At 55.0% G+C, this 26,464-nt stretch overlaps 1 protein-coding gene across 2 annotated transcripts; it reads left to right on the top strand.

Annotated features, from left to right (window-relative positions):
- The first annotated feature begins 881 nt into the window (after window positions 1-881).
- LOC116953558 (receptor expression-enhancing protein 5-like) lies at window positions 882-26,028 on the top strand. Of its 2 annotated transcripts, none has more exons than XM_032973869.2 (5): window positions 882-1,430; window positions 14,687-14,780; window positions 20,457-20,595; window positions 22,075-22,243; window positions 24,043-26,028. In XM_032973869.2, the coding sequence occupies exons 1-5, from the start codon at window positions 1,301-1,303 to the stop codon at window positions 24,105-24,107; spliced, it is 597 nt and encodes a 198-aa protein (XP_032829760.1). In that variant the 5' UTR covers window positions 882-1,300; the 3' UTR covers window positions 24,108-26,028. The 2 variants fall into 2 exon arrangements, with proteins under 2 accessions (XP_032829760.1, XP_032829759.1); XM_032973868.2 differs by lacking the exon at window positions 882-1,430 and adding an exon at window positions 14,111-14,444.
- The last annotated feature ends 436 nt before the right edge of the window (window positions 26,029-26,464 follow it).

The raw sequence follows: 26,464 nt of genomic DNA, 5'->3' as shown, positions 1-26,464 counted from the left end.
CCATTATCTTCACTTTCCTCCACGTCAACAGGATACGTGGCTTGGTGATCAACCACCTCCATCATTATCATCACCACACCGCTCCTCCTCCTCATGTGCATCTCTCCGCCCCTCCCCCTCATCTCGATATCACCCCCCTCATCTCCATCTCTCTGCCCCTCCCCCTCATCTCTATCTCCCACTCATCTCCGCCCTCCATCTCATCTCCGCCCTCCCCCACATCTGCATATCTCCGCCCCTCCCCTTCATCTCCCCCCCTCATCTCCATATCTCCGCCCCTCCCCCTCATCTCCCCCCCCTCATCTCCATATCTCCGCTCCTCCCCCTCATCTCCACATCTCCGCCCCTCCCCCTCATCTCCCCCCCATCTCCATATCTCCGGCCCTCATCTCCATCTCCCCCTCATCTCCATATCTCCGCCCCTCCCCCTCATCGCAACCCTCCCCCTCATCTCCATCTTCCCCTCATCTCCATATCACCGCCCCTCCCCCTCATCTCCATATCACCGCCCCTCATCTCCGTCTCTCCGCCCCTCCCCCTCATCTCCATATCACCGCCCCTCCCCCTCATCTCCGTCTCTTCGCCCCTCCCCCTCATCCCCATGTCTCCACCCTCCCCCTCATGTCCGCCCCTCCCCCTCATCTCCATCTCCCTCTCATCTCCATATCACCGCCCGTCCCCCTCATCTCCATATCACCGCCCCTCCCCCTCATCTCCATATCACCGCCCCTCCCTCTCATCTCCATATCACCGCCCCTCCCCCTCATCTCCATATCACCGCCCCTCCCCCTCATCTCCATATCACTGCTCGCACGAGGGAATCCTCCCACAGCCCACTGAGTCGTCGTCTCCCCTCCTCCTCTCGCGAGCAGGTTGGACGCTCGCGCAGATCACCGACGACGAGAGCGATAGGAGGAGGGGGTGAGACACAGAGAGAGAGAGATAGGAGGAGGGGGTGAGAGAGACACAGAGAGATAGGAGGAGGGGGTGAGAGAGAGAGACAGAGAGAGATATAGGAGGAGGGGGTGAGAGAGACACACACAGAGAGATAGGAGGAAGGCTGAGAGAGAGACACACACAGATAGATAGGAGGAGGGGGTGAGAGAGACACACAGAGAGACACACACAGAGAGACACACACAGAGAGACACACACAGAGAGACACACACAGAGAGACACACACAGAGAGACACAGAGATAGGAGGAGGGGGTGAGAGAGAGACACACACAGAGAGAGACACACACAGAGAGAGACACACAGAGAGAGACAGAGACACAGAGAGAGAGAGGAAGTGTGGTCATGGCAGCGGGAAGCTTCGCTCAGTACAAGCAGCGCCTGGAGCGCGCCTTGCAGGAGAAGAACGTCCTCACCGATGTCCTCGCGTCGCTGGAGGCGAGGACGGGCGTGGCACGGCTTCACCTGGTAACAGGTGAGCGGCCTCACCTGGTAACAGGCTTCACCTGGTAACAGGTGAGCGGCCTCACCTGGTAACAGGCTTCACCTGGTTACAGGTGAGCGGCCTCACCACGTGGCCAGGCTTCACCTGGTAACAGGTGAGCGGCCTCACCACGTGGCCAGGCTTCACCTGGTAACAGGTGAGCGGCCTCACCACGTGTCTAGGCTTCACCTGGTGACAGGTGAGCGGCCTCACCACGTGGCCAGGCTTCACCTGGTAACAGGTGAGCGGCCTCACCACGTGGCCAGGCTTCACCTGTTACCAGGTGAGCGGCCTCACCACGTGGCCAGGCTTCACCTGGTAACAGGTGAGCGGCCTCACCACGTGGCCAGGCTTCACCTGGTAACAGGTGAGCGGCCTCACCACGTGGCCAGGCTTCACCTGGTAACAGGTGAGCGGCCTCACCACGCGAGTTCCCCAAGGGGGTGGTGGAATTCGCGTCCTCTAAACACCACGTGACGGTTAGTTGTTCAGGTCTGTGTGTTGTATGGGTGGTGGTGGTGTGTGTTGTGTGTGTGTGGTGGTGTGTGTTGTGTGGGTGGTGGTGGTGTGTGTTGTGTGGGTGGTGGTGTGTGTTGTGTGGGTGGTGGTGGTGTGTGTTGTGTGTGTGGTGGTGGTGTGTGTGTGTGTGTTTGTGTGTGTGTGTGGTGGTGTGTGTGTTGTGTGTGTGTGGTGGTGGTGTGCGTGTTGTGTGTGTGTGGTGGTGGTGTGTGCGTGTTGTGTGTGTGTGTGGTGGTGGTGGTGTGTGTTGTGTGTGTGTTGGTGTGTGTTGTGTGTGTGTTGGTGTGTGTTGTGTGTGTGTTGGTGTGTGTTGTGTGTGTGTGGTGGTGGTAGTGTGTGTGTGTTGTGTGGGTGGTGGTGGTGTGTGTGTGTTGTGTGGGTGGTGGTGGTGTGTGTGTGTGTGTTGTGTGGGTGGTGGTGGTGTGTGTGTGTGTTGTGTGGGTGGTGGTGGTGTGTGTGTGTGTTGTGTGGGTGGTGGTGGTGTGTGTGTGTGTTGTGTGGGTGGTGGTGGTGTGTGTTGTGTGTGGGTGGTGGTGGTGGTGGTGTGTGTGTGTGTGGTGGTGGTGTGTGTGTGTGGTGGTGGTGTGTGTGTGTGGTGGTGGTGGTGTGTGTGTGTGTGTGGTGGTGGTGTGTGTTGTGTGTGTGTGTGGTGGTGGTGGTGGTGTGTGTGTGTGTGGTGGTGGTGGTGGTGGTGTGTGTGTGTGTGTGGTCGTGTGTGTTGTGTGTGTGTGTGGTGGTGGGGTGTGTGTTGTGTGTGTGTGTGATGGTGGTGTGTGTGTTGTGTGTGGTGGTGATGTGTAACAGCACTTGCCCCTACAATCTGTTAAGGCTATACGGGTGATCTTTGTGTGGTGGTGTGCTGTGTGTGTAGTGGTGGTGTGGTGTGTTGTGTGTGGCGGTGTGGTGTGTTGTGTGTGGCGGTGTGGTGTGTGCGCGTAGGTTGACTCGGCCTTAAATGAGTACCTGGTGCGTTGTGTAAGCATCGCCGGCTGGGGAGACAAAGGCGGCCGGGCGTGGTTCTGGCCACCCACTCGTGTGCCGTGGCGGTCTTCATAGGCGCTAACTGCACTTGCCCCAATATTCTGTTCAGGCTACACGTGGGATCTTTGTCTTTGTTGAGAGATCTTGATGTCTAAACGGTCTAAGCCGCACGTGGGCGCCGGATCACGTTTGCGACTCCGAATGTTTGAGTTGTTATTTGTTGTTTTGCAAACTGAGAGTTAATTTCACGGATTAGATTGGTCGCGAAGGCCCACGTGTTTAAACTTGAACGAAGTTTGCTGCTGCTACTGCTGCTGCACCACGAGAATGACGACCCACAGCCCAAACGGCACCCGGGATGTTGGCTCGGGTTTCGGATGGCGTGTCCAGCAGCAGCGGCAGCAGCATCATCATCATCAGCCACGGTCGATCTGCTGCCATGATGAGGTTAGATCGCTTGAAGACACACCAGCTTGCGGCGGTGGTCAAGGTTGGGATGGTGGGCCAGTCCGATCGCCACGAGATGATGTTAAACCCGCGTTGTTTGAACAACGGGGGCAGTACAGCAAATTCAAATGACTGCCACTGTACGTCTGTGGGGCTGTCAAAACCCCTTGTCAGTGCCCTAACTTATTGCTCACCCCGTGCCCTTATAAATCTCAACGTTCATCCTGTACACTACACTATACACTACTATACACTACACACTGCACTACATAACTGTCAACCCCTTATCAGTGCATACGTTATTACAGACCAATTCAGACCTTCTTAGTCACCCCGTGCCCTTATAAATCTCAACGTTCAACCTATACATTACTATACACTACACTATACACTACTATACATTACACTATACACTACACTACACACCTGCCAACCCCTTATCAGTGCATACGTTATTACAGACCAATTCAGACCTTCTTAGTCACCCCGTGCCCTTATAAATCTCAACGTTCAACCTATACATTACTATACACTACACTATACACTACTATACATTACACTATACACTACACTTTACACTACACTACACACCTGTCAACCCCTTATCAGTGCATACGTTATTACAGACCAATTCAGACCTTATTGCTCTCCCCGTGCCCTTATAAATCTCAACCTTCAACATATACATTACTATACACTACACTATACACTACTATACATTACACTATACACTACACTACACACCTGCCAACCCCTTATCAGTGCATACGTTATTACAGACCAATTCAGACCTTTTTGCTCACCCCGTGCCCTTACAAATCTCAACGTTCATCCTACAAAGTCCCACCACAATGGACAAAGACAAACAAATAGCCACGTGTTTTGTGTGTTTTTTTGCCCGCATTTAAACTGCTGCTTTTCCGCCGTATGGACGTGGGGACTCGGTTTCCCTGCACGAGAATTCCGGGGCGAACCGGTCGTCACGCTATACGTCCGTGCACCCCATGTCAATGTGAACCAGCTGTCAGTCCCGCGAATGCCAGCGTGTGTTGATGTGTGGTTCAACCCCCACGTAGCCGCGACACCACGCGTTAGGCCATCGTCCAGCAGTGGATAGTCGCCGTAAAGCGACGTGCAAATGTTCCGCTGGGGCTGTCGGTCGGGTTGAGGTCGGCTGGTTAAGACGCGCAGCGGGCTGTTTGGTCTAGTGGAGGTGCTGTGTTCATCATCGGCCGTGGTCAATCCACTGCTGGGTGAGGCTAATAGACCATTTTAAACGCACACCTCTCCTGAGGGTCACGTCATTCCGGGGTGTTCAGAGATGTTAACTACTTTGCCTGGTACGCAGGAGGTCGTGGGTTCGATCCCGACCCTGACCCCTGCTGTATAATTGGGGTCTGCGTGTCTCTCTCTCTCTCATCATCATCACGGTGGCTAGGAGATGTTAACTACCTCGCCTGGTACGCAGGAGGTCGTGGGTTCGATCCCGACCATGGCACCTGCTGCTGTATATTTGGAGTTTGCGGTGTCTCTCTCTCGTCATCATCACGGTGGCTAGGAGATGTTAACTACCTCGCCTGGTGTACAGGAGGTCGTGGGTTCGATCCCGACCCTGACGCCTGCTGCTGTATATTTGAAGTTTGCGTGTCTCTCTCTCCCCCCGTGGTCGCGTGGATTTTTCTCCGGGTCCTCGGCTTTTCCCTCCACATTTAGAGAGTACTGTATTTGGCTGCTCTACATTCCCACGTGATGAGCCCACTTCGTTGAGCTATCATTTGTGATAGCCAGTTCGCTTCTGAAAAAGAGCCACATAGTTCAGTGGGCCTTAACAGGTAACAAAAACATAGATATGGTTTAGTTTAATGACACCTGGGCTGTCTGCGGGTGAAAGTCTGCCCCCCCTTTCACCCTTCTACCCTCACAGGGGCGGATCCACAGGGGGGGGGCTGGGGGGGGGGCTTAGCCCCCCCTGAAATTTTGAGAAAGTCGGTAATCGGGATAACCGGATATCCGGCTGCTGCAAAATGCTGCAGGCTGCCACCTCGTGCTGCCCTGCAGGCTGCCACCTTGTGCTGCCACCTTGTGCTGCCCTGCAGGCTGCCACCTTGTGTGCTGCCACCTCGTGCTGCCCTGCAGGCTGCCACCTTGTGTGCTGCCCTGCAGGCTGCCACCTTGTGTGCTGCCCTGCAGGCTGCCACCTTGTGTGCTGCCCTGCAGGCTGCCACCTTGTGTGCTGCCCTGCAGGCTGCCACCTTGTGCTGCCCTGCAGGCTGCCACCTTGTGCTGCCCTGCAGGCTGTCACCTTGTGTGCTGCCCTGCAGGCTGTCACCTTGTGTGCTGCCCTGCAGGCTGCCACCTTGTGCTGCCCTGCAGGCTGCCACCTTGTGCTGCCCTGCAGGCTGCCACCTTGTGTGCTGCCCTGCAGGCTGCCACCTTGTGTGCTGCCCTGCAGGCTGCCACCTTGTGCTGCCCTGCAGGCTGCCACCTTGTGTGCTGCCCTGCAGGCTGCCACCTTGTGCTGCCACCTCGTGCTGCCCTGCAGGCTGCCACCTCGTGCTGCCCTGCAGGCTGCTTGAGCGGCAGCCATTCGAACTTATTGAACTTATTGGCCACGTCAGCGGCTCCGACCTATTAATAAAACTCCGCGTTCAAATCCAATAAAATGTATTTTATACATTTGTGGCGCCCATTGGAAAACATAAACACTGAGATATCTCAGAATATTGAAGTCGCCCCCCCAAGTCAAAATCCTGGTTCCACCCCTGCCCCCCCCCCCCTCATGCTGTGTTGGCAAGCCTTGAGCAGATTTCCACCTGGGCTGTGTGCGGATCCCGAGCGAGGCTGGTTGTACGTCACCTTTCCTCACCAAATCCCCAGGTGGTGTTCAGTTTCACCCGGATCGTCAGCTGCCTGCAAGGGCGAGTGCTCATTTCAAACGTGGTTTGTTTGCATTAAATATGACCCGAGTTGGGTTCACTACAGTAACTGTTTGCATAGATTAATGAGTAATGAATGCCCACAGCTCCAGATGCTTCAAATGTGTTGCTATTCCTCATGCCCCCATAGCATGTTTAAAACACTCTTGTAGAGTCCTTTGGTTGCTTGATATTTCCACGTGATGATGATATTTCCACGTGGTGATGATATTTCCACGTGATGATGATGATAAGCCACTTTGTTGAGCTGTCGTTTGTGACCAGAGGGGCCTTACCTGGTAAAATCAAAATAGTGTTGTTCATAGCAATGTACTGTACATTGACCTACGTTGGCTTACGGTTCTTTTGTCAATCCGATGCTGGATGAGAGGGCCTCCTCTGGCCCGTGATTGACCCATCCTTGACCGCACCAAAAAAATGGGTTCCATTTTTTGTCGTCGTTTATAATGGGGGGGGTATGGTTAGAAAACTCGAAATAAACATGCATGCATTGAGAACAATTCATAGCATGTGTAGCGACTGACTGGGAGGCACTAGGAGCAGGAGGCACTCCATGTATCATCAGCCTTCACAGCTCACAAGAGGTAGGAGAGCTGGCAGAGACCGCCTGACTGACGACGCTGAGCAGGTGAAGAAGCAGACGGCGACTCCAGCAGCACGACGAGGGAGATCCCACTCCAGGCGACAGCCCCGAGCTCCTGCTCGAGGTCTCCTTTTATCCTCCTGGCGTGGCCTCACTCCGCTCCGCCCCGGCCACGCCCCCCCCCCCCCTTCTAGAACCGACTCGTGGGTTCCCGGGCTTTCCTCAAGGTGCCCCCTCTGTAACCTTTGCCCTGCATCCCTCTCTCTTGCTTGTCACGTGACCTGCTGACAGGGCCGCTGCATCCTCAGATCCCTTTCTCTGCCAGCAAACAGCGCTATGCTATGTAGTTACCCATTCTATGTCACTACACACTGGCGGAGCCAGTGGGGGGGGGGGGCACATTGCCCCCCCAATGATCCGATCGAAATCCCTAATTTCGATCGTATCATTGGGGTTTATTAGTAATACATCGGCATTTTGCGACCCCCACTGCCACTGTGTAGCATATTATTACGTGCCAGGGACTCTGTGAGATGATAGGACAATAGTCTGAATCCATAATTGGCAATAAGTGACGGAAAAGCAGTTGTGACTCACAGAATTGTGCACAGTTGAGTATACAGAGTCCACGACTTCCCTGAAGGCATCAACACCTTCGGCGAGCGCGATGCCGATCACACAACGCGCTTCGAATTCGACCCTCGACGATTCAAACCGCCAGGTCAGGACGCGTCACGGGCCGGGTGGGACGATGGCCCAAGGTCAAGAATGGTGACGGAGTGGCGGCGGCAGAACGGAACGCGCCCGAGGGGACCGTCCACTGGGGAGATGGAGCGACGAAATGGGCCGGGGCGGAATGTTGCACGGCAGATTTGCGCGAGAGATGGCCGGCTGCTCGCCGAGCTCATCGCCCGGCAGCGGGCGGACCGTGGCCGACGGTGATGAGCAATTTCTGAGCCGCAGACGCGCGTTTACGCACGTGCAAAACGCGCATTCGCGCTCCCTGTGGCATCGCAGTCTTTTCTCCCGTAACGCGGATGCGAATTGGATATGACGTGATCGAGCGAACGGCACTGCAGTGAGGGGAAAAAAGTATTTGTTCCCCTGCTGATTTTGTACGTTTGCCCACTGACAAAGAAATGATCAGTCTATAATTTTAATGGTAGGTTTATTTGAGCAGTGAGAGACAGAATAACAACAACAACATCCAGAAAACGCATGTCAAAAATGTTATGAATTGATTTGCATTTTTATGAGGGAAATAAGTATTTGACCCCTCTGCAAAACATGACTTAGTACTTGGTGGCAAAACCCTTGTTGGCAATCACAGAGGTCAGACGTTTCTTGTAGTTGGCCACCAGGTTTGCACACATCTCAGGAGGGATTTTGTCCCACTCCTCTTTGCAGATCTTCTCCAAGTCATTAAGGTTTCGAGGCTGACGTTTGGCAACTTGAACCTTTAGCTCCCTCCACAGATTTTCTATGGGATTAAGGTCTGTAGACTGGCTAGGCCACTCCAGGATCTTAATGTGCTTCTTTTTGAGCCACTCCTTTGTTGCCTTGGCCGTGTGTTTTGGGTCATTGTCATACTGGAATACCCATCCACAACCCATTTTCAATGCCCTGGCTGAGGGAAGGAGGTTCTCACCCAAGGTTTGACGGTACATGGCCCCGTCTATCCTCCCTTTGATGTGGTGAAGTTGTCCTGTCCCCTTAGCAGAAAAACACCCTCAAAGCATAATGTTTCCACCTCCATGTTTGATGGTGGGGATGGTGTTCTTGGGGTCATAGGCAGCATTCCTCCTCCTCCAAACATGGCGAGTTGAGTTGATGCCAAAGAGCTCCATTTTGGTCTCATCTGACCACAACACTTTCACCCAGTTGTCGTCTGAATCATTCAGATGTTCATTGGCAAACTTCAGACGGGCATGTATATGTGCTTTCTTGAGCAGGGGGACCTTGCGGGCGCTGCAGGATTTCAGTCCTTCACGGCTTAGTGTGTTACCAATTGTTTTCTTGGTGACTATGGTCCCAGCTGCCTTGAGATCATTGACAAGATCCTCCCGTGTAGTTCTGGGCTGATTCCTCACCGTTCTCATGATTATTGCAACTCCATGAGGTGAGATCTTGCATGGAGCCCCAGGCCGAGGGAGATTGACAGTTCTTTTGTGTTTCTTCCATTTGCGAATAATCGCACCAACTGTTGTCACCTTCTCACCAAGCTGCTTGGCAATGGTCTTGTAGCCCATTCCAGCCTTGTGTAGGTCTACAATCTTGTCCCTAACATCCTTGGAGAGCTCTTTGGTCTTGGCCATGGTGGAGAGTTTGGAATCTGATTGATTGCTTCTGTGGACAGGTGTCTTTTATACAGGTAACGAGCTGAGATTAAGACAACTGGGAGCCAGAAATCTTTCTGATTGAGAGGGGGTCAAATACTTATTTCCCTCATTAAAATGCAAATCAATTTATAACATTTTGACATGCGTTTTCCTGGATTTTTGTTGTTGTTATTCTGTCTCTCACTGTTCAAATAAACCTACCATTAAAATTATAGACTGATCATTTATTTGTCAGTGGGCAAACGTACAAAAATCAGTAGGGGATCAAATACTTTTTCCCCTCGCTGTACGTCGCCCCGAGGTAGGATTAAGCGGTCGTACGGCTGCCTCGGCGTAGCGTCACGCGGGGCGGGATCCTCCCGGGGGCTTCTCGACGCTACCCCCCCACGCACCTCGGACTTTGTCCGGTCTGCGTGCGTGTCTCGCGTGTCGGCGCCGCGCTGTGCTTCACCTCCTGTATTACATATCTTTTATTATAACGCGATCTTTCCATCGCGCGGTGTTCCCGAGGAGCGCGACTACCGCCGCGTTGTAGGAGAACAGGACTGTGCAGTACGTGGATATCAATTTGCGGGTCACCGGCAGCGAGCGGTTGGCTATTTTTACGCCGGGGGTTCCTCGATCCACGCTTTTAACACTGCTTGCCGGGCAAACATTGCTCGGATAGCACCGACGGTGAAATTTCACCGTCGGTAAAACGACACCGCCGTGCGTGGGCCCTCCGCTCGAGTGGCCGGGGAGAAGGGGAGAAGCGTTTCGCGAGCTGGGTCACTTCGTCGCGCCCGCGGCGGTTCGCCGAGCGGGCCTCGTCGGATCTCTTGAAGCGAAGCGGGTTTTTTTTTTTTGAGCCAGGAGTAATACTCAGAGTGGGCCGCCGCCATGCCTAACCAGGTGCTACAGGCTGTTGCAGGGCCACGCCGCGGGCTGCACAGGGCCAGTGCGGTAAAAATCCTCCGTGGCACCTGCGTGCAATTAAGGCCCCCACGTCTTATGCCGACTGCCTTTTTGCCGATGTAATTCCAAGCATGCGCTCGCTCGACGCTTCTCCGCACAGTTTTGGGGTTTTGTACTCCTCTTCGTTCTGTCTGACGCATCATCAGATGGAGAGGAAAGAAAAGCCACACGCACGAGGCAAGTTGGTGTGCAGGGCATATTCCTTCAAGTGTGTTTTACAGTAAACGGCCCGCCAAGGCCGCTCTGAACTATTTTATTTTGAAACATTTATTTTGTATCTTTACTAGGTAAGGCGGCCCACTGAGCTATTCATCTCTTTTTTCAGAAGCGACCTGGTCATCACAGATGATTGCTGATCAAAGTGGCTCATCACCCTGAAATTTGTAACGGCCAAATAGTCTGAACGCGTGATGTTGATTCTAAATGTTTGTGGGGGGGGGGGGGAAACCGGGGGGACCGGAGAAACCACGGCGAGACCGAGGCACGCAAACTACAAATACACAGCAGGCATCGTAAGGGTCGGGATCGAGCCCACGACCTCCTGTGTACTAGGCGAGGTCGTTAACATCTCGCCACCGTGGCACCCTAAGACGCTGTGACCTTGCGGAATGAAAGTCTGCCCGCAACACGTGATTAGGCAGTGGGTTCACGGGGGGGTGGGGGGGGATTGGGGTGGCTGGGGGTTTCACGCTTATCTCTGATCCACGTTGAGCCACCTCACCGTGCGCGCGCGCGAGCAAAGCTGACCCAGCCACACGGCGTCCGCAGCTGAGTTTTCGTTGGCATTGGCAAGAGACCACTTGAGCTCTTTGGTCCGTGGGCCAGAGCCGATATTGGATCGCCTCTAAGCCAGCAACGCTTCCATTGAGTGCCGATTTAAACATCGCCCGCGAGCACGCGTTGCCCCAATAGCCGGATCGCCCTCCAATTCTTATCGCACGTAGTTCTCGCGGTTTTTTTTTGCCACGCAGAGAAATTGGGAACAAACCAGCGCTATTTCGCATGACAAGGGAAATGTGTGGTCTGTGTTTTTTTGGGACTTTTAGGGGTCCCGAGTGCTGAACTGGAACCTGCTTGAGTCCTGGTTTCAGCCGCCTGTTGACTAAACTTGATTCGCAAGTGTACAGTGGTGAGTTTAGCGGTCACAGTCCAGCCTCCAATGTGCCTGTCGTTTCACTTCGTGGTGTCCGACGTTCCGCCCCACGTGCTGGGAGCTTCTTCGGGAAATGCAGCACCATTGCAACAAAGCTACCCGACGGCACGGAGAGGGAAGTGCGATTCTTCGGTCTGACGGGGGTGCGCGGAAGATCCCGCTGGGTTTGAGCTTCCGCGAAGCTCGTGGTGCACCCTAAACCGCATCCACTGCACAAACCATGGCAGTAGATGCCCTGGTGCACAAATGGAACATTACAAACAAACTCCCCAGTAGTAGTGCACGACTGTGGCCATCCAGAAGAAGACAGTACAACGTACCACGACGCCCGATCTTCAAATGCGAAGGAGACATCGCGGGCGGTGATGCACTCCGCTGTTCCCGACGTGGTCGTTGTCTGGCTTGACCACCTGAATTGTGAAATCGTAGTTTGTCGCTCTGCCTCCGCATCAGCAGCCGTACGAAAAGGAGGCACAGCGTCCGTCACGAAGGTGCCATGCCACCTCCGCTTCAAAATGACGTGACCCACGACTGCCACGAGGTGCAGTCGGCTGTTTTGTCTTTTTGTCAGAAGAGAAGGAAAAAAAGCCGAAGGTCGAAACCGGCGTCGACGCTTGCGTGAGCAGACCAAACAAAAGCTTCCTACCCCCCAGGTGGCTCAAGGGGTCCGTGTTCAGGGGGGGCTCCCCCCCCCCCCCCACCCAAAGGTCCCCTCGCTGACACTGCCGAGGGCTGGCTCGCGTGTAAGCGGCAACACCGCACGTTCAGGCCGCGTGCCACCCACTGTCCCCGCGCGGGTAAATGTTTAATTTTTGTCGTTGTTGCTGCAGGGTTCAAAGGCCTCCCTCGTGATGGGTGTCGTTGCCACGTACGTTGGGCACGAGAGGCTGCGCTGGTGGGAGGGGGTGGTGGGGGGTGGGGGATGGGGGTCGGGGGTGGGGGGTCGGGGGTGGGCGGTGGTGGGTGGGTTGGGGTGGTTACCTGCTGTGACCTTGTGACCTCTAGACTACAATCGCTGACAGCGCCCAGCATCCGTGACGAGCAATATCAGAACCAGTCCTTGCCCTCCTCTCCCGCCTCATTCGTCAGCACGCAACGACCAGCATGGTGAAGTATGGCCAAGAAATCCCAAATGGCCGACATGTTGTTGGGAGTCCTCTTCATCCATTGGTGGATCGACATTGGCAAGAATATATTTTAACCCCCACAACGTCCACGACACAATGGGTTCGTGAACCCACTTGCACATACCACCGCCACCTCCTGGCCAAAAACTTTGCGCGGCATCCCACGCGGGTGGGTTCGGGAGGTTCGCGGATCTCCGCGCGATCCACCAACCCTGGCCTCCGAAAGCCACCGCATCTCGCGCTAGCGGCTGCTTGTGCGACGGGTGGCGGCCACTTCCTCCGACCCCCCCCCCTCTGCCCCTTGGCGTCGCCGTAGCCCGCGGTATACGCCGTCCCTTTAAAAAAAATCTTTCACCGCCACGAAGCCAGCTGGCCACGTGAGCCGTTTAGCGCGATGCAACGCGGGTTATGCAAGCGTGTTGTGCGTCCTTCCGCCCCCCCCCCCATAACCCACCAACCCACAGCCCCTACAATAAAGCGCTGCGGTTAAGCCGACCGCCTGCTGACTGCTGTTGCTGGTCAAGGCAGATCGGTTTGCACTGTACGGGTTTTTGCCGAATCTGCAGTCTCTGCGCCGCAGTGGGGGGTGGTCTTTGGGAATGTGGATTCGCACGCGCAAGTTAACAGCGCTCCGTGGTTCTCGGGCGTGGACTCGCGCGCGATTCTGAGCCTCGCACAGAGAGCCCCGTGGACTTGCGTAGATCCTGCGGCGGTCGTACACCCACCTCCACCAATCAGTAATGTGTGTCACGTGAAGGGTTCGCTTATTACTTTAGCATACCGGTTGTGTGTGAGAGCAAAGTCACGGTGGCCAGATGTTCACTGCCGCGCCTGGTTTCAGGAGGTCGTCGGTTCGATGCCGACCCCCGACGCCTGCTGATGGATATTTGGAGTTTGTGTCTCTCTCCCCGTAGTGGATATTTGGAGTTTGTGTCTCTCTCCCCGTGGTGGATATTTGGAGTTTGTGTCTCTCTCCCCGTGGTGGATATTTGGAGTTTGTGTGTCTCTCTCCCCGTGGTGGATATTTGGAGTTTGTGTCTCTCTCTCCCCGTGGTGGATATTTGGAGTTTGTGTGTCTCTCCCCGTGGTGGATATTTGGAGTTTGTGTGTCTCTCCCCGTGGTGGATATTTGGAGTTTGTGTGTCTCTCTCCCCGTGGTGGATATTTGGAGTTTGTGTCTCTCTCCCCGTGGTGGATATTTGGAGTTTGTGCGTCTCTCTCCCCGTGGTGGATATTTGGAGTTTGTGTCTCTCTCTCCCCGTGGTGGATATTTGGAGTTTGTGTCTCTCTCTCCCCGTGGTGGATATTTGGAGTTTGTGTCTCTCTCCCCGTGGTGGATATTTGGAGTTTGTGTGTCTCTCTCCCCGTGGTGGATATTTGGAGTTTGTGTGTCTCTCTCCCCGTGGTGGATATTTGGAGTTTGTGTGTCTCTCTCCCCGTGGATTTTTCTCCGGGTCCTCCGGTTTTTCCCCCTCCACGTTTAGAAACATGCATTTCGAGTGTGTGGCTTCTATGAATGTCCACGTGATAAGCCACTTCGTTGAGCTATCGTTTGTGGCCAGGTCGCTTATGAAAAAGAACGCTATAGCTCGGTGGGCCTTAGCTGGTAAAAGAAGTCTTTAGTTTAATGTTGAGGGTAGGGATCTCATGTTCACACCATGTGGTTGTAATACCCCCTCCTCACATGCAAAGTGCGTCTTGAGGCTGAGAGAATCGCCTCTGAATGAAAGTGATCGCAGACCAACCAAGACATTCAATCGCGATACACCTTGGGCAACATGCACCGGGCACAAGAATACAGGAAGAGTTAATTCACGATATGCTTTTTTGGGTTCCAGGAAGTCGGAACGTTCTGATTTCCCAGATCTCGTCCTGACGACGCTTTTCACGGTGCCAAGAGATTTGTCACGTGCCCTGACTGCTGCTAGGTCTGGCTGTGAGAATTATTCTCCTACGACTCCATCGGGTGAGCGGGCCGGAACGATAACCATCGCCGCGTTGTTAAACGCCCGCGCGCCGCGGGGCAGTTTCATTCGCTTGGCCGTGTCGGGCGGTGGACGGTTTGGTGAGGTAGAGACGGGCGAACTTCAAACATGCAGGCGTCGGGGTTCGAACCCACGGACCTCCCTTACCACCCAGGTGAATCTCCACTACTCGTGACGGCGGTGGCTGCGTTTCTAACCACCCGCCGCGCGTGTCTCTCCGCAGGGTTCGCCGCGGTCATTGCCGTATACCTCGCCGTCGGCTACGGAGCGTCGCTGCTGTGCAACCTCGTGGGATTCTGCTACCCGGCCTACCGATCGTGAGTCCGCGCGGTCGCGTCGCCATCCTCGGGGCCACAGCCAGTCCGTGAGCAGCGGGCGGGCGGGGGGGGTGGGTCACTCCGCACGGTGTCCAACAAACGCGCACGCAAGGCACGGACGCTTGGCCTGCTTGACGCGCAGGCTTACGTCACCAAATATTCGCCGTGAAGGTTTTTTCGGGGTTGGATCGCGCTTAGTGCAAATGTGTTGCGCTCGCGCGAGCCGACCCAAAAAAACCTTGATTGCGAGCGGCGGCCGAGTGACGCCTGCTTGTTTGCGGCAGAGGTACGCGTTCTGCAGCGGACGCGGCTAGGCGCAAGCCGTCGGGCGTGTGTCGCCGGTGGCCGTCCCGACGCATCGCGTGTCCTCTGGGTGAGGTCGTGCAGACGTCAATCGGCTACCACTGCGGGTGCCGTGGGATGGCCTGCAAGTAACACAAAGGTATACGTTTGTAGCCCTGTCGCTAGTTTCGAACGGCGTACGAGAAAATAAGAATCCTCTGGCGCATGACGGTCGCGCCAAGGCGACGCAGTCTCCTCTCGTCGTCGTGCCGATTCCTCGTACCGATTAGAAATCGCTCCCATCTCCACGGTGGACGCCTTCTTGGGGCGCGTTCCCTTCATTGGCTGCCACTCCTGCGCTGGTCTCGACCGCCGGCCGTCACCGTCCCTTCCAGCCAAGTGTCCTTACCCCCGAGTCCACTTCCTTCTTTTCAAAAGATGAGTGACATAAAAACAACAAACCCCATCTCATCTTCCGATGACGGCGCAGAATTGGAGAAGCCTTATCAGTGACCTGTTGAGTAAAATATATTCTGTTTTGTAACGTCGGCATTCACACTCATTCTGGCATTCGCCCGATGATGCTGGTTGTGATCGCCAGCCAAACATCGTGCTCACAATTTAAATTAAACTAATCTTTTTTTTATATTTTACCAGGTAAGGCCCACTGAGCTGTACAGCTCTTTTTTTCAGAAGAGACCTGGCCACGACGGCTCAATGAAATGGCTTGGGAGAGAGACACTCAATCGCCAAATATACAGGCGTCGGGGTCTGGACCGAACCCACGACTTCCCGCCACCGTGGGTTCGCTCTCCAACACACAAACCCCAGTGTGCTAAGGTGGTGACTAATTGGCACCTGCTGTTCACAAAACAAACTCATTGGCGGAGCTGCGTGTACGACACGCAGCTGTCAACCCATACGGTTTGCCCCGTATGGGTTGACAGCGTACAGCCGTTTCAATACGGGCACAAAAGGAAATAATGTCTGTTTGTGTTTATCCCTTGTGATGGGGCTTTGCAAGATGAACGTTGAGATTTTATAAGGGCACGGGGTGACCGATAAGGTCTGAATTGGTCTGTAATCGGGCAGGGCACTGATAAGGGCTTGACAGCGATGGCAACACATGTATATTTACACGACCGAACACAGATTCTGCCGCTCGTGAGATTCGCATCGAGTTGCGCGTGTACACATGTAATAATCCATAATACTCATAATACATACCGCGTAAATATATAAATGTGTCATTAAACCAGCAACCACCCGTCACGGCCAACTGGTAAGGGTCGTCATGTAAACGTGCCAATTCGTGACTAGTACGGCACACCGGTGTGTTGGAGAGCAAAGCCACAACATTTACAATCTGAGTTCGACGTTTCGGCAACAATTACGACCGGCATCATCAGGCGACGGCCAGATTTGTGGAGAAATCCTCCAGTTTCGTTCCTTAAAATACGCGGGGTAGATGTGACGGCGTCACTTGTGAGCCTTGCTTAAGCAAATTCGGGAGGCGGGGCGGGGGGGAATAATGAATATGTGTATAAATCTCAACGGCTATCCATTATGGATGATATCGGCCGTCGCGAAAGCCTATGCGTCAAACAAAGGTAACATTTTTACACTCCGTGAAGAGTCGCGGGCACAAACACGAGCGGACAGCTGGGGACGGGACGTGCGAGACTGGCGGGGCGAGCGCGGTGGGAGTGAATGAATACAAGTAAAAAATAGAACGTGATGGCGCGTCCTTTCGAAGCCGAAGTCTGTGTCTTCGTGCGGCGGAGCTGGTGGGGTAGCCGGGTCGATTGTGGCCCCCCTGGATCGTGACAATCTGTTGAATCGCAGGGAGGTGGTTGAATCTCTGCATGGAGTGAATCATTGTTGAAGCCTCGCGGAGTTCTGCTTATTTTTGTCGGCTCCAATGAATTCATGGTTTTTGGCCGGAGATTTTGATTTTGGCAGTCTTCCAAACGGTGAGACGTGAGAACTGAAGCTATGCACACTTTTAAATCAAAATTTAAAACGCATTTCTTGTTGTCCTTCCCCCCCCCGCACCTCCGATTAGCCACGGTTGGCTACGTACGGTGCGAAAGAACTTTAACATACATACACTACACTATACACTACGATACACACTACACTACATACTACACTATACACGTCGCTACACACTACACTGTACACGACTACTTTACACTACATTTACACTACGTAACAAAACACCACTATACACTACACTAAAGTTAAAACTCATTCATTTAGAGCCTGCTTTCCGTGTTTAGTTTGTTATCCTTCCCCCCGCGCACCTCCGATTAGCCACGGTGGCGCGGAATACATTCAACATACGCACGTACGTTTGTACGTATGTGCGTACATGCGTACGTACATACCATGCGGAACAGTGCTCGTCGGCGAAGAGGAACGGTCGGGTGGAACAGTTTTGTTGTGCTGACAAGTGACCCGGTCGACCACCCAAGTGGGAACGACTGGGCAGGACAAAGGCAAAGACCCCCCCCCCCCCCCCCGTATAGCCTTGACAGACTGTTGGGGCAAGTGCTGATAGCGATCGCCTCCCGAAGGCACACGAGGGGGTGGGTGGCCGGCACCACGCCTGGCCGCCTTTGCCTCCCCAGCGGCGATGTTTACTACACACCGCACCCCAGGTACGCATTTGAGGCTGAGTCGACCTAGGGGAGGTCCAGGACTGGCTGCGATGATCGTCTCGCCGGCCGTGAGCGGGAATCGAACTCTCTGGTTGCCAGGTTGGTAGCATGGCGCGCCAACCGCTGCACGTCGGCGGATTATTTTTGGGATTTTGAAGTCTGCATCATCGTCGTCGCCATCGTCGTCATCGCGATCCATTGGGGCAGATAGCCCGGTAGGTGTCCACCGCAATCACTTGGTCGTTCCCTTGCCACTCGTCACACCGACCACCGTTTGCCGCTGCTCATTCCAATTGAATTTCCAGCCCATTGTCAATCCGCGAGTGCCGCTCGCTACCGCCGCCGCTGGCGGTCACGTGCACACTTCTTCCCCGGAGCGACGGAACACCCCCATTACGGAGGCAGCACTCCCCCACGCCTGGGCATCGCAAGTCACCGCCCTCCCGGCAAGTTTGCCGATGACGGGAAGGTGGGGGGGGCGGGGGGGGGGGCTTTCGCTGCCGGAAGCAACGTGCCTCGTTCACGACGGCGAGATCCTGACCGCGTCCGTCCACGGTCTTGTCGAGCCGCACCGGCCTCCTGTTTGCCAAGAACGAAATACGGTTGTCATGACGCACGCCAAGAGCGTGCCACACAAGAACCCGCCACTCGTCTCGTCAAGGAGGCGTGCACCGTCACGCAAGCTCCGGTCGTCCCGCGCAGCGGCGGACTTTTGCTTCCCATCGATCTGCAGGGATGGACAATGCACGCGGCGGCAGTGCCCCCCCCCCCCCCCCCCGCGGGTTCTTGGTACGCCGTGCATCTCTCTCAAGAATACAAAGAAAAGTTTTGCACGCTAAGAGAGAGAGAGCCCGCAGGGCTTTTTCAGGGAGCCAATAGGCGTCTTATTCGGGAAGGCCGGGGGAATATTGCGTCCGTCCATCCAAGGGCGACCTCGGGTTTTCACACACGCTACCACCCACCCCTGCCAAACCGTATCCACAGCGGCACGGTTACCCCTCACGCTTTTACACACGCGGAGGACCCGGAGAAAAGTCCACGCGACCAAGGGGAGAGAGACATGCAAACTCCAAATATACAGCAGGCGTTAGGGTCAGTATCAAACCCACAACCTCCTCCATAGCAGGCGATGTGGTTAACATCTTGCCACCGCCCCACCCCAGTTTTTTTCTGAAGGTGTTTTTGGCTGATTAATGAGTACTTACCTGTGGGAGGTAAACGGAGTGCCCGGAAAAAAACCCAGGCGTGCGAGGGGGAAACACTCTATCCCCATACAGGGACTCCGCCACTTACGAACGAGTTAGGTGCCAAAGGTCTGTTCGTAAGTCCGACTGTACACCTGTCAATTCCTAACACGTTGTACGGCGTGTACACTAAACACGGGGAATGGGTTTAAAAGTTGTATAATCTCCTGTAGATGTAGATATAGATACCAATGGTTCTTCACTTTCTGCAGATGTAGATACCACTGGTTTTTCACGTTCTGTAGATGTAGATGCCACTGGTTCTTCACGTTCTGCAGATGTAGATGCCACTGGTTCTTCACGTTCTGCAGATGTAGATGCCACAGGTTCTTCATGTTCGATAGATGTAGATGCCACTGGTTCTTCACGTTCCGTAGATGTAGATGCCACTGGTTCTTCACGTTCTGCAGATGTAGATGCCACTGGTTCTTCACGTTCTGCAAATGTAAATGTCACTGGTTCTTTACGTTCTGCAGATGTAGATGCCACTGGTTCTTCACGTTCTGCAGATGTAGATGCCACTGATTCTTCACGTTCTGCAGATGTAGATGCCACTGGTTCTTCATGTTCGATAGATGTAGATGCCACTGGTTCTTCACGTTCTGCAGATGTAGATGCTACTGGTTCTTCACGTTCTGTAGATGTAGATGCTACTGGTTCTTCACGTTCTGTAGATGTAGATGCTACTGGTTCTTCACGTTCTGTAGATGTAGATGCCACTGGTTCTTCACGTTCTGCAGATGTAGATGCCACTGGTTCTTCACGTTCTGCAGATGTAGATGCCACTGGTTCTTCACGTTCTCCAGATGTAGATGCCACTGGTTCTTCACGTTACGCAGATGTAGATGCCACTGGTTCTTCACGTTCTGCAGATGTAGATGCCACTGGTTCTTTATGTTCTGCAGAAGTAGATGCCACTGGTTCTTCACGTTCTGCAGATGTAGATGCCACTGGTTCTTCACGTTCTGCAGATGTAGATGCCACTGGTTCTTCACGTTCTCCAGATGTAGATGCCACTGGTTCTTCACGTTACACAGATGTAGATGCCACTGGTTCTTCACGGTCTGCAGATGTAGATGCCACCACCGCCATCTATTGCGCGGCGGTTGAACTTACGACTCTCGGTCCGGAAAGGCAACCTGGACGTTACGGGGACAGGTTTGTTCGTATCTCTGAATGTTCGTAAGTAGAGGAGAGGAGTCTCTGGATAGACGTGGGACACGTGGCGCTGTGGCGCCGCCTCCTGGCGCGCCAGAGGGCTTGCGGCGTTCAGCAACATTCACACGGCGATCCACCAACCCTGGCGGCTGCCTGCACGGTGCTGCTGGATGGCGGGCGTGTGCGTGGGTGGGCGGTTTATGATGATGTTACCCCATGCGTTTGTGTGTGGGGGAGGGGGGGTAACGAGGACGTTACACCGTGCGTGGAGGGAAGGGGTGGGTCGTGACAAGGACGTGACCCCGTGACCCCGTGTGTGGCTCCCATAGGATCGCGGCGATCGAGAGCTCCAGCAAGGAGGACGACACCAAGTGGCTCACCTACTGGGTGGTCTACGGACTCTTCTGCGTGGGGGAGTTCTTCTCCGACCTCGTTCTCTACTGGTTCCCCTTCTACTACTTCTTCAAGGTGACACGGCGGCGGGTTCTGTCGCCGCCGAACGGCGCCCATGGCATGCGCCGTCACGACCTGCGCTCCTTGACCTCCGCTCCTTGACCTTCGACATCCTGACCTGTCCCCCCTTGACTTTCGCCACCTTGACCTGTCCCCCCTTGACCTTCGCCACCTTGACCTTTGCCACCTTGACCTGTCCCATCTTGACCTGTCCCACCTTGACCTGTCCCACCTTGACCTTCGCCACCTTGACCTTCGCCACCTTGACCTTTGCCACCTTGACCTGCGCTGTTCCAACCGCCGTGCCGGGAGGTTGCACCGGCAGGCCCAGAACGCGACCCTCACGCTTGCACGCTCGCAGGTTATCCCCGTACAACAACAATAACAACAACAATAATAATAACAACAATAATAACAACAATAATAACAACAATAATAACAACAATAATAACAGTAGAGAGTAGCAGTGCCGACTAGGGGGGGGGCACGTTGCGGTCGCGAGCGCCTGACGGAGGTGGGGGGAGGGGGCTCTTAGCGGAGGACTCGGGCAAGGTGCCGTGAACCCGGCGACCAACCCCTGTGATTCCAGCCCACGGCGAGTGACTTCTGCACTGGGCTTGGGACTCCTTCCCGCCCCCCGTTTGTCTGCAGCGGTGGCTCTTCACCTGGGGGGGGGGGGGGGGTGAGGAGAATCTTTGGGTGCTGCCGAACACGTGGGGAGACTCAATGCAGCAACTGAGAGTGTGAATGAGTTACAAAGCGTGTACACTGCAGCAGTGGTTCGTCTTATTCCTCTTAGCCTGGGGTTGTGCGCCTCCCCCAGGGGGTGCGAGATTCCCTTTCTGGGGCGTGCCGAGTCATGGACAGATTTTTTTTTGTCTTCCCATTTCAGGTAAATAACCGAAAACGCAAATGCGTGTTTATTCACATGGAGAACCAAAGAGCTGCAAGGCTGCGGTGAAGGTTTAGGACCACTTGTCTGCACGCCCGTAATCTTCCTGCTCACCGCCAACACCGTTGATGACTATCTGAACCTGTCCTGGGCCTCCCGTAGGTCCACTCGGCCTCATGAATTGCGTAGTGCTATGTGTAAACATCGCCATTGGGGAGACAAAGGCGGCCGGGCGTGGTGTTTCCCACCCACCCCTCTCGCGTGCCGTGCCGGCCTTCATAGGCGCTCGTGAACAGCACTTGCCCCTACAGTCGGGTAAGGCTTCACTGGGTGGGTCTCTGTGTCCGTGCTCGCGTACGCACACACTCCACACCCGTGTGTGTCTGTGTAAAAACATCGCCACTGGGGGGGGGGGGGGGGTGGGGAGACAAAGACGGCCGGGCGTGGCTCTGGCGACCCACCCACCCCCCCCCACCGCATGTGCCACTGTGCCAGCCTTCGCCGGTGCTGCTCGCTGGACAGTGCTTGCCCCGGCAGTCTGTCAAGACGTGCACGGGAGGCGGGGGTGGGGTGGTGATCTTTGTCTCTGTGCGTGCGTGCAGTGTGCCTTCCTCGTGTGGTGCATGGCGCCCGTGCCGTGGAACGGCTCCGCCGTGATCTACCAGCGCATCATCCTGCCCTGGTTCCACGCCCACTCGGCTCAGGTGGACCGCGTGATAGACGACCTGAGTGGGCGGGCGCGCATGGCTGCCGACGCAGCCACGTCACGAGGTGAGGGAGGTGGGGTGGGTAGTGGGGGTAGTGGGGGGGGAGCGGCGTGCGGAATTGTGATGAAATGTGCCAGTGTGCACCTGGGTCTGTCATGTGACCTCCTGCCGGCTGCGAGCCTTCGACAATTCACGTGATAGCCTCGTGCATTTCCGTTGAACTTCTTTCGCACCGTACGTAGCCAACTGTGCGAATAGGAGGGTGGCGGCTGAGGTGTGTGTGTAAGTTGCGTGTGTGTGTGTAAGTGTGTGTGTGTGTGTAAGTTTGTGTGTGTAAGTGTGAAAGGGGCGTGGTGCTGGCCACCCACCCCTTCGTGTGCTGTGCCGGCTGTGATAGGTCCTCCCTAACAGCACTTGCCCAAACAGCCTGTTAAAGGCTATACGGGGCATCTTTTCATTTGTCTTTGCCCCTGTGAAGGTGAGAGGGTGTGTTTGATTGTCTGTGTATGTGTGAGCGCGTGAGAGCGCATGTGTCTGTGCGAGTGTGTTAGTTGCAGTCCCGTGACCTCATGCCAGCAGCGACACCTAACGTGATAGTCTTGAAGTGCACCAAGCCTGGCACAAGCTGTGGTGTGACATCCACAGCCACGTGGTGGTGATTGGCGTCGCCTGTTGTTGTTGTGGCTGTAAACATTTGCCTGCTATCACAACGGCACTGCTACGGTTTTGCCACTGCGTAACGCCAATGACGCCTGCCTGCCAATCAGCAATTAATCAGCAACTAAGCTGTGTAAAAAATGTTTTTATTGTACCAGGTAAGGCCCGCTGAGCTTATGTGGCTCTCTCGTTTAGAAGTGGACTGGCCACAAGTGATGGCCCAATCGCAAGTGGCGCATCATCATCGTGTGGGCATTTATAGCAGCAGGCAAACACTCTTTAAGTGCACGTTGATTCTAAATGTGGAGGGAAAAACCAGAGGACCTAGAGAAAAATCCAGACGACCCCAGGGAGAGACACGCAAACTCCAAATATACAGCAGCAGGCGTCAGGGTCGGGATCGAACCCACGACCTCCTGTAGATCAGGCGAGGTAGTTAACATCTCCTAGTCACCGTGATGATGATGAGAGAGAGAGAGAGACACGCAAACTCCAAATATACAGCAGGCGTCAGAGTTGTGTTTGAACCCACGACCTCCTGTATACCAGGCGTGGTAGTTAACATCTCCTAGCCACCGTGATGATGATGAGAGAGACACACAAACTCCAAATATACAGCAGGCGTTAGGGTTGGGATCGAACCCACGACCTCCTGTATACCAGGTGAGGTAGTTAACACCTCCTAGCCACCGTGATGATGATGAGAGAGACACGCAAACTCCAAATATACAGCAGGCGTCAGTGTCAGGATCGAACCCGCGACCTCCTGCATACCAGGCGAGGTAGTTAACATCTCGCGACGGTGGCAGAAGGGAGTTCTGGACCACTACGAACTTGATCCGGCATCCAGAATCGGAATCTTTATTGAGACTGCAGGCGAAATCCGATGAGCTATGAAGCTCTTTGTGACAGATGTCCAGTAGAGGGCGGGTCGTCAAGCTGCTGCGGGCATCCTCGCTGCACTCTGAGGGCGGGGGGGGGGGGGTGGCGTCGACCCGCCAACACCGCCGCGTTTTTAATCTTAGCACCGTGCTCGGGCACAGCGCCTGCACACAGCGCCCGCGTGATCAAAGTTCAGTGTCTTCCAAATCGTTTGCCCGTGTGGTCCACACCCCTGGTTTACGGAGGCGTCGGTTGTTGTTGTTTTGCGTCTGCGCCTTGCGCCTCACCCACCCCCTCCCCCACCTCCTCGTCCGTCACCCACAGCCACCTCGGCCGCCGTCGGCATCGCGACGGCGGCCTTGGACACCAAGGCCAAGAAAAGTTCGTGACTGCGACACCGCCCAGCGGGGCCGCAGAGCCGACCGATGCTGCGTTCGGCTCGACGAGGCAGCTTGAAACTTGAGGGCCCCCTCTTCCGCGGCCGCTGAATCCGGCTCGTGGGGGTGGTGCGGGGGGGTGTGGGGGGTGGGGAGTCCGTGCGGGGGTCGGGGTCAGGGGTTAATCATTTATTTGCCACTCCGTGCCACGTCGTTGGGTCGTGCCACCCGGCCGCGTGGGGGCGGCGTTGGGGGGCCGCGGCACCTCGGCACGGCTCGGTTTGTTGCGGCCAGCGCGACCTGGCGAGTTTCGGCGTTCACCGACCTGCGCTTTGGCTTTTGAGAGGGAGCAAGCGGTGATGTGGCGAGTTAGGAAGCTTCCCCACCCCCCCCCCCTCCCGGTGTTTCAGGTCTGCCACGGTTCCACACCTACATTTATTTACATCTCTCTCTCTCTCTTGCCCTTCATCTCTCTCCCTATCCATCTCTCTCTCCATCTCTCTCTCGAGAGAGAGAGATGGAGAGAGAGAGAGAGCAACAGAGGTTGGGGGGGAGATGTTTGTTGCTGTTGTGCCACACACGCACACACGCACGGTTCTGCCACACACGCACACACAAGTTCCCCCCCCCCCCCCCCCCGTCACGAAATCCAGTCTCTCCCAGGGGCTGTAACGCCCTTCCGTCTGTTCGCGTTCATCAACGAATTCCCTCCGTCTCTTGCGATGCATTCTTACCGCGAAGTCGGTTTCGTTTCACGGTCGGGGGGGGGGGGGGGGGGGAGTTTCTGGAGCGACGTCTTCACTATCACGGTCTTCTCGAATACAGGTTGAGGTGTAGCATGCTGCACGCGCGTATACAGCGGCGAGCCGAATCGAGATGCATGTGCCCGCGCTGGTACATGTGTGCGTGTGTGCGTGTGCGTGTGTGTGCGTGTGTGTGTGTGCGTGTGTGTGTGTGCGTGTGTGCGTGTGCGTGTGTGCGTGCGCGTGTGTGCGTGCGTGTGTGTGCGTGTGTGTGCGTGTGTGCGTGTGTGTGTGCGTGTGTGTGTGTGTGCGTGCGTGTGTGTGTGAGCGCCGGGAGCGGTTGCGCAGTGGTTGGCACGCTGCGCCGCGAACCTGGCCGCCCGAGTTCCATTCCCGCTCGCGGCCAACACGAGCGTTCGGTTATCGGAACTTGTCCCGGGGCTCCTCCAGGTCGGCTCGGCCTTAAATGAGTGGCAGCTCCGGTGTGTGTAGACATCAGCACTTGGGGAAGCAAAGGTGGCCGAGCAAAGGTAGCGGCCACACCACTCCTCTTTTTTGCGCACCCTGCCGGCCCGTAGAGGCGCTCGCTTGCAGCACTTGCCCCCTACAGTTTGTCGAGGCTACACGGGGGATCTTCGTCTTTGTTCCTCATGACGTAGAGAGATCCGATTCAACTGGGGCAAGCGTCCTTGGGCTCGTGCGTGTGTGCTACACAGCTCTACATGATGTGGGACGCGTTCAGCATCGGGTGCATCACGACATGGCGCGTCATGGAACGGTGAAGATTTGTAAAACGTGGGAAAAGGCGGATCGCAGAGAGAGGTTCTGTTGTGTTCAACTCTGGCTTCAAATGTTCCTGCTCAGCCAGGAAACCATCTCGATAGCCCGCACTGAATGGCGCTGCTGTGGCCGTGGGGTGATTGCCGTTGTGTCGGAGTAGTTCAGCTGCCCTACCGTTTAACCCCTAAGAATATCAACAGAGGCGCAGTTGGGAAAGTTATCTTACGTTTCTCGCCCCCGCCCCCCTCCCGTTCACGAACGAAGGATTGTGGCGCTGTCCTTTCCAAACACTTGGTCAGGCGCCTGCGGATGACGTGACCGTCGCTTGCCTGGGGCGCGTAATTTAAGAGTCGGTGGGGATTAGTTTATAATTTATCGTTGAATAAAAGTTGATCCAAGCAAAAAAAAAACGCGTGTACGTTGTCGGTTCATTACGTTTGAGAAGGTTTCGCGTTTTGTTTTTTTCCCGTCCTGGAGCAGTGCTTCTCGACCTGTTTGTGGGCCACTACCCCAGACCCCCTGCCCGACCCCCAACACGGGTTTCGAGAATTACATTTACGAATGAATGAACGTCGATGTTTTAACCAATTGTCCCATTTGCCTTACCTACACTTACTTCACCTGGAATGGTACTTTCTACAGACAAAATGAAGGTACCCCCATGGGTTCCCCCTTATCGCCAGTGATAGCGAATGTTTTCATGGAGAAATTTGAAACAGATGCCAGCCAGACATCCACCCTACGTCCTTCTTTGTGGAAGAGATGTGTTGATGACACTTTCGTTATTTGGCCACATGGCCTGCCAGCATTGAACCAATTTCTCAACCACATAAATTCCATACACCC

The sequence above is a fragment of the Petromyzon marinus genome, chromosome 52 (assembly GCF_048934315.1).
Source record: "Petromyzon marinus isolate PM22_M1 ecotype Great Lakes invasive population chromosome 52, UKy_Petmar_22M1.pri1.0, whole genome shotgun sequence".
Taxonomy (NCBI): domain Eukaryota; kingdom Metazoa; phylum Chordata; class Hyperoartia; order Petromyzontiformes; family Petromyzontidae; genus Petromyzon; species Petromyzon marinus.
This window is presented reverse-complemented; position numbering and strand designations above follow the sequence as displayed.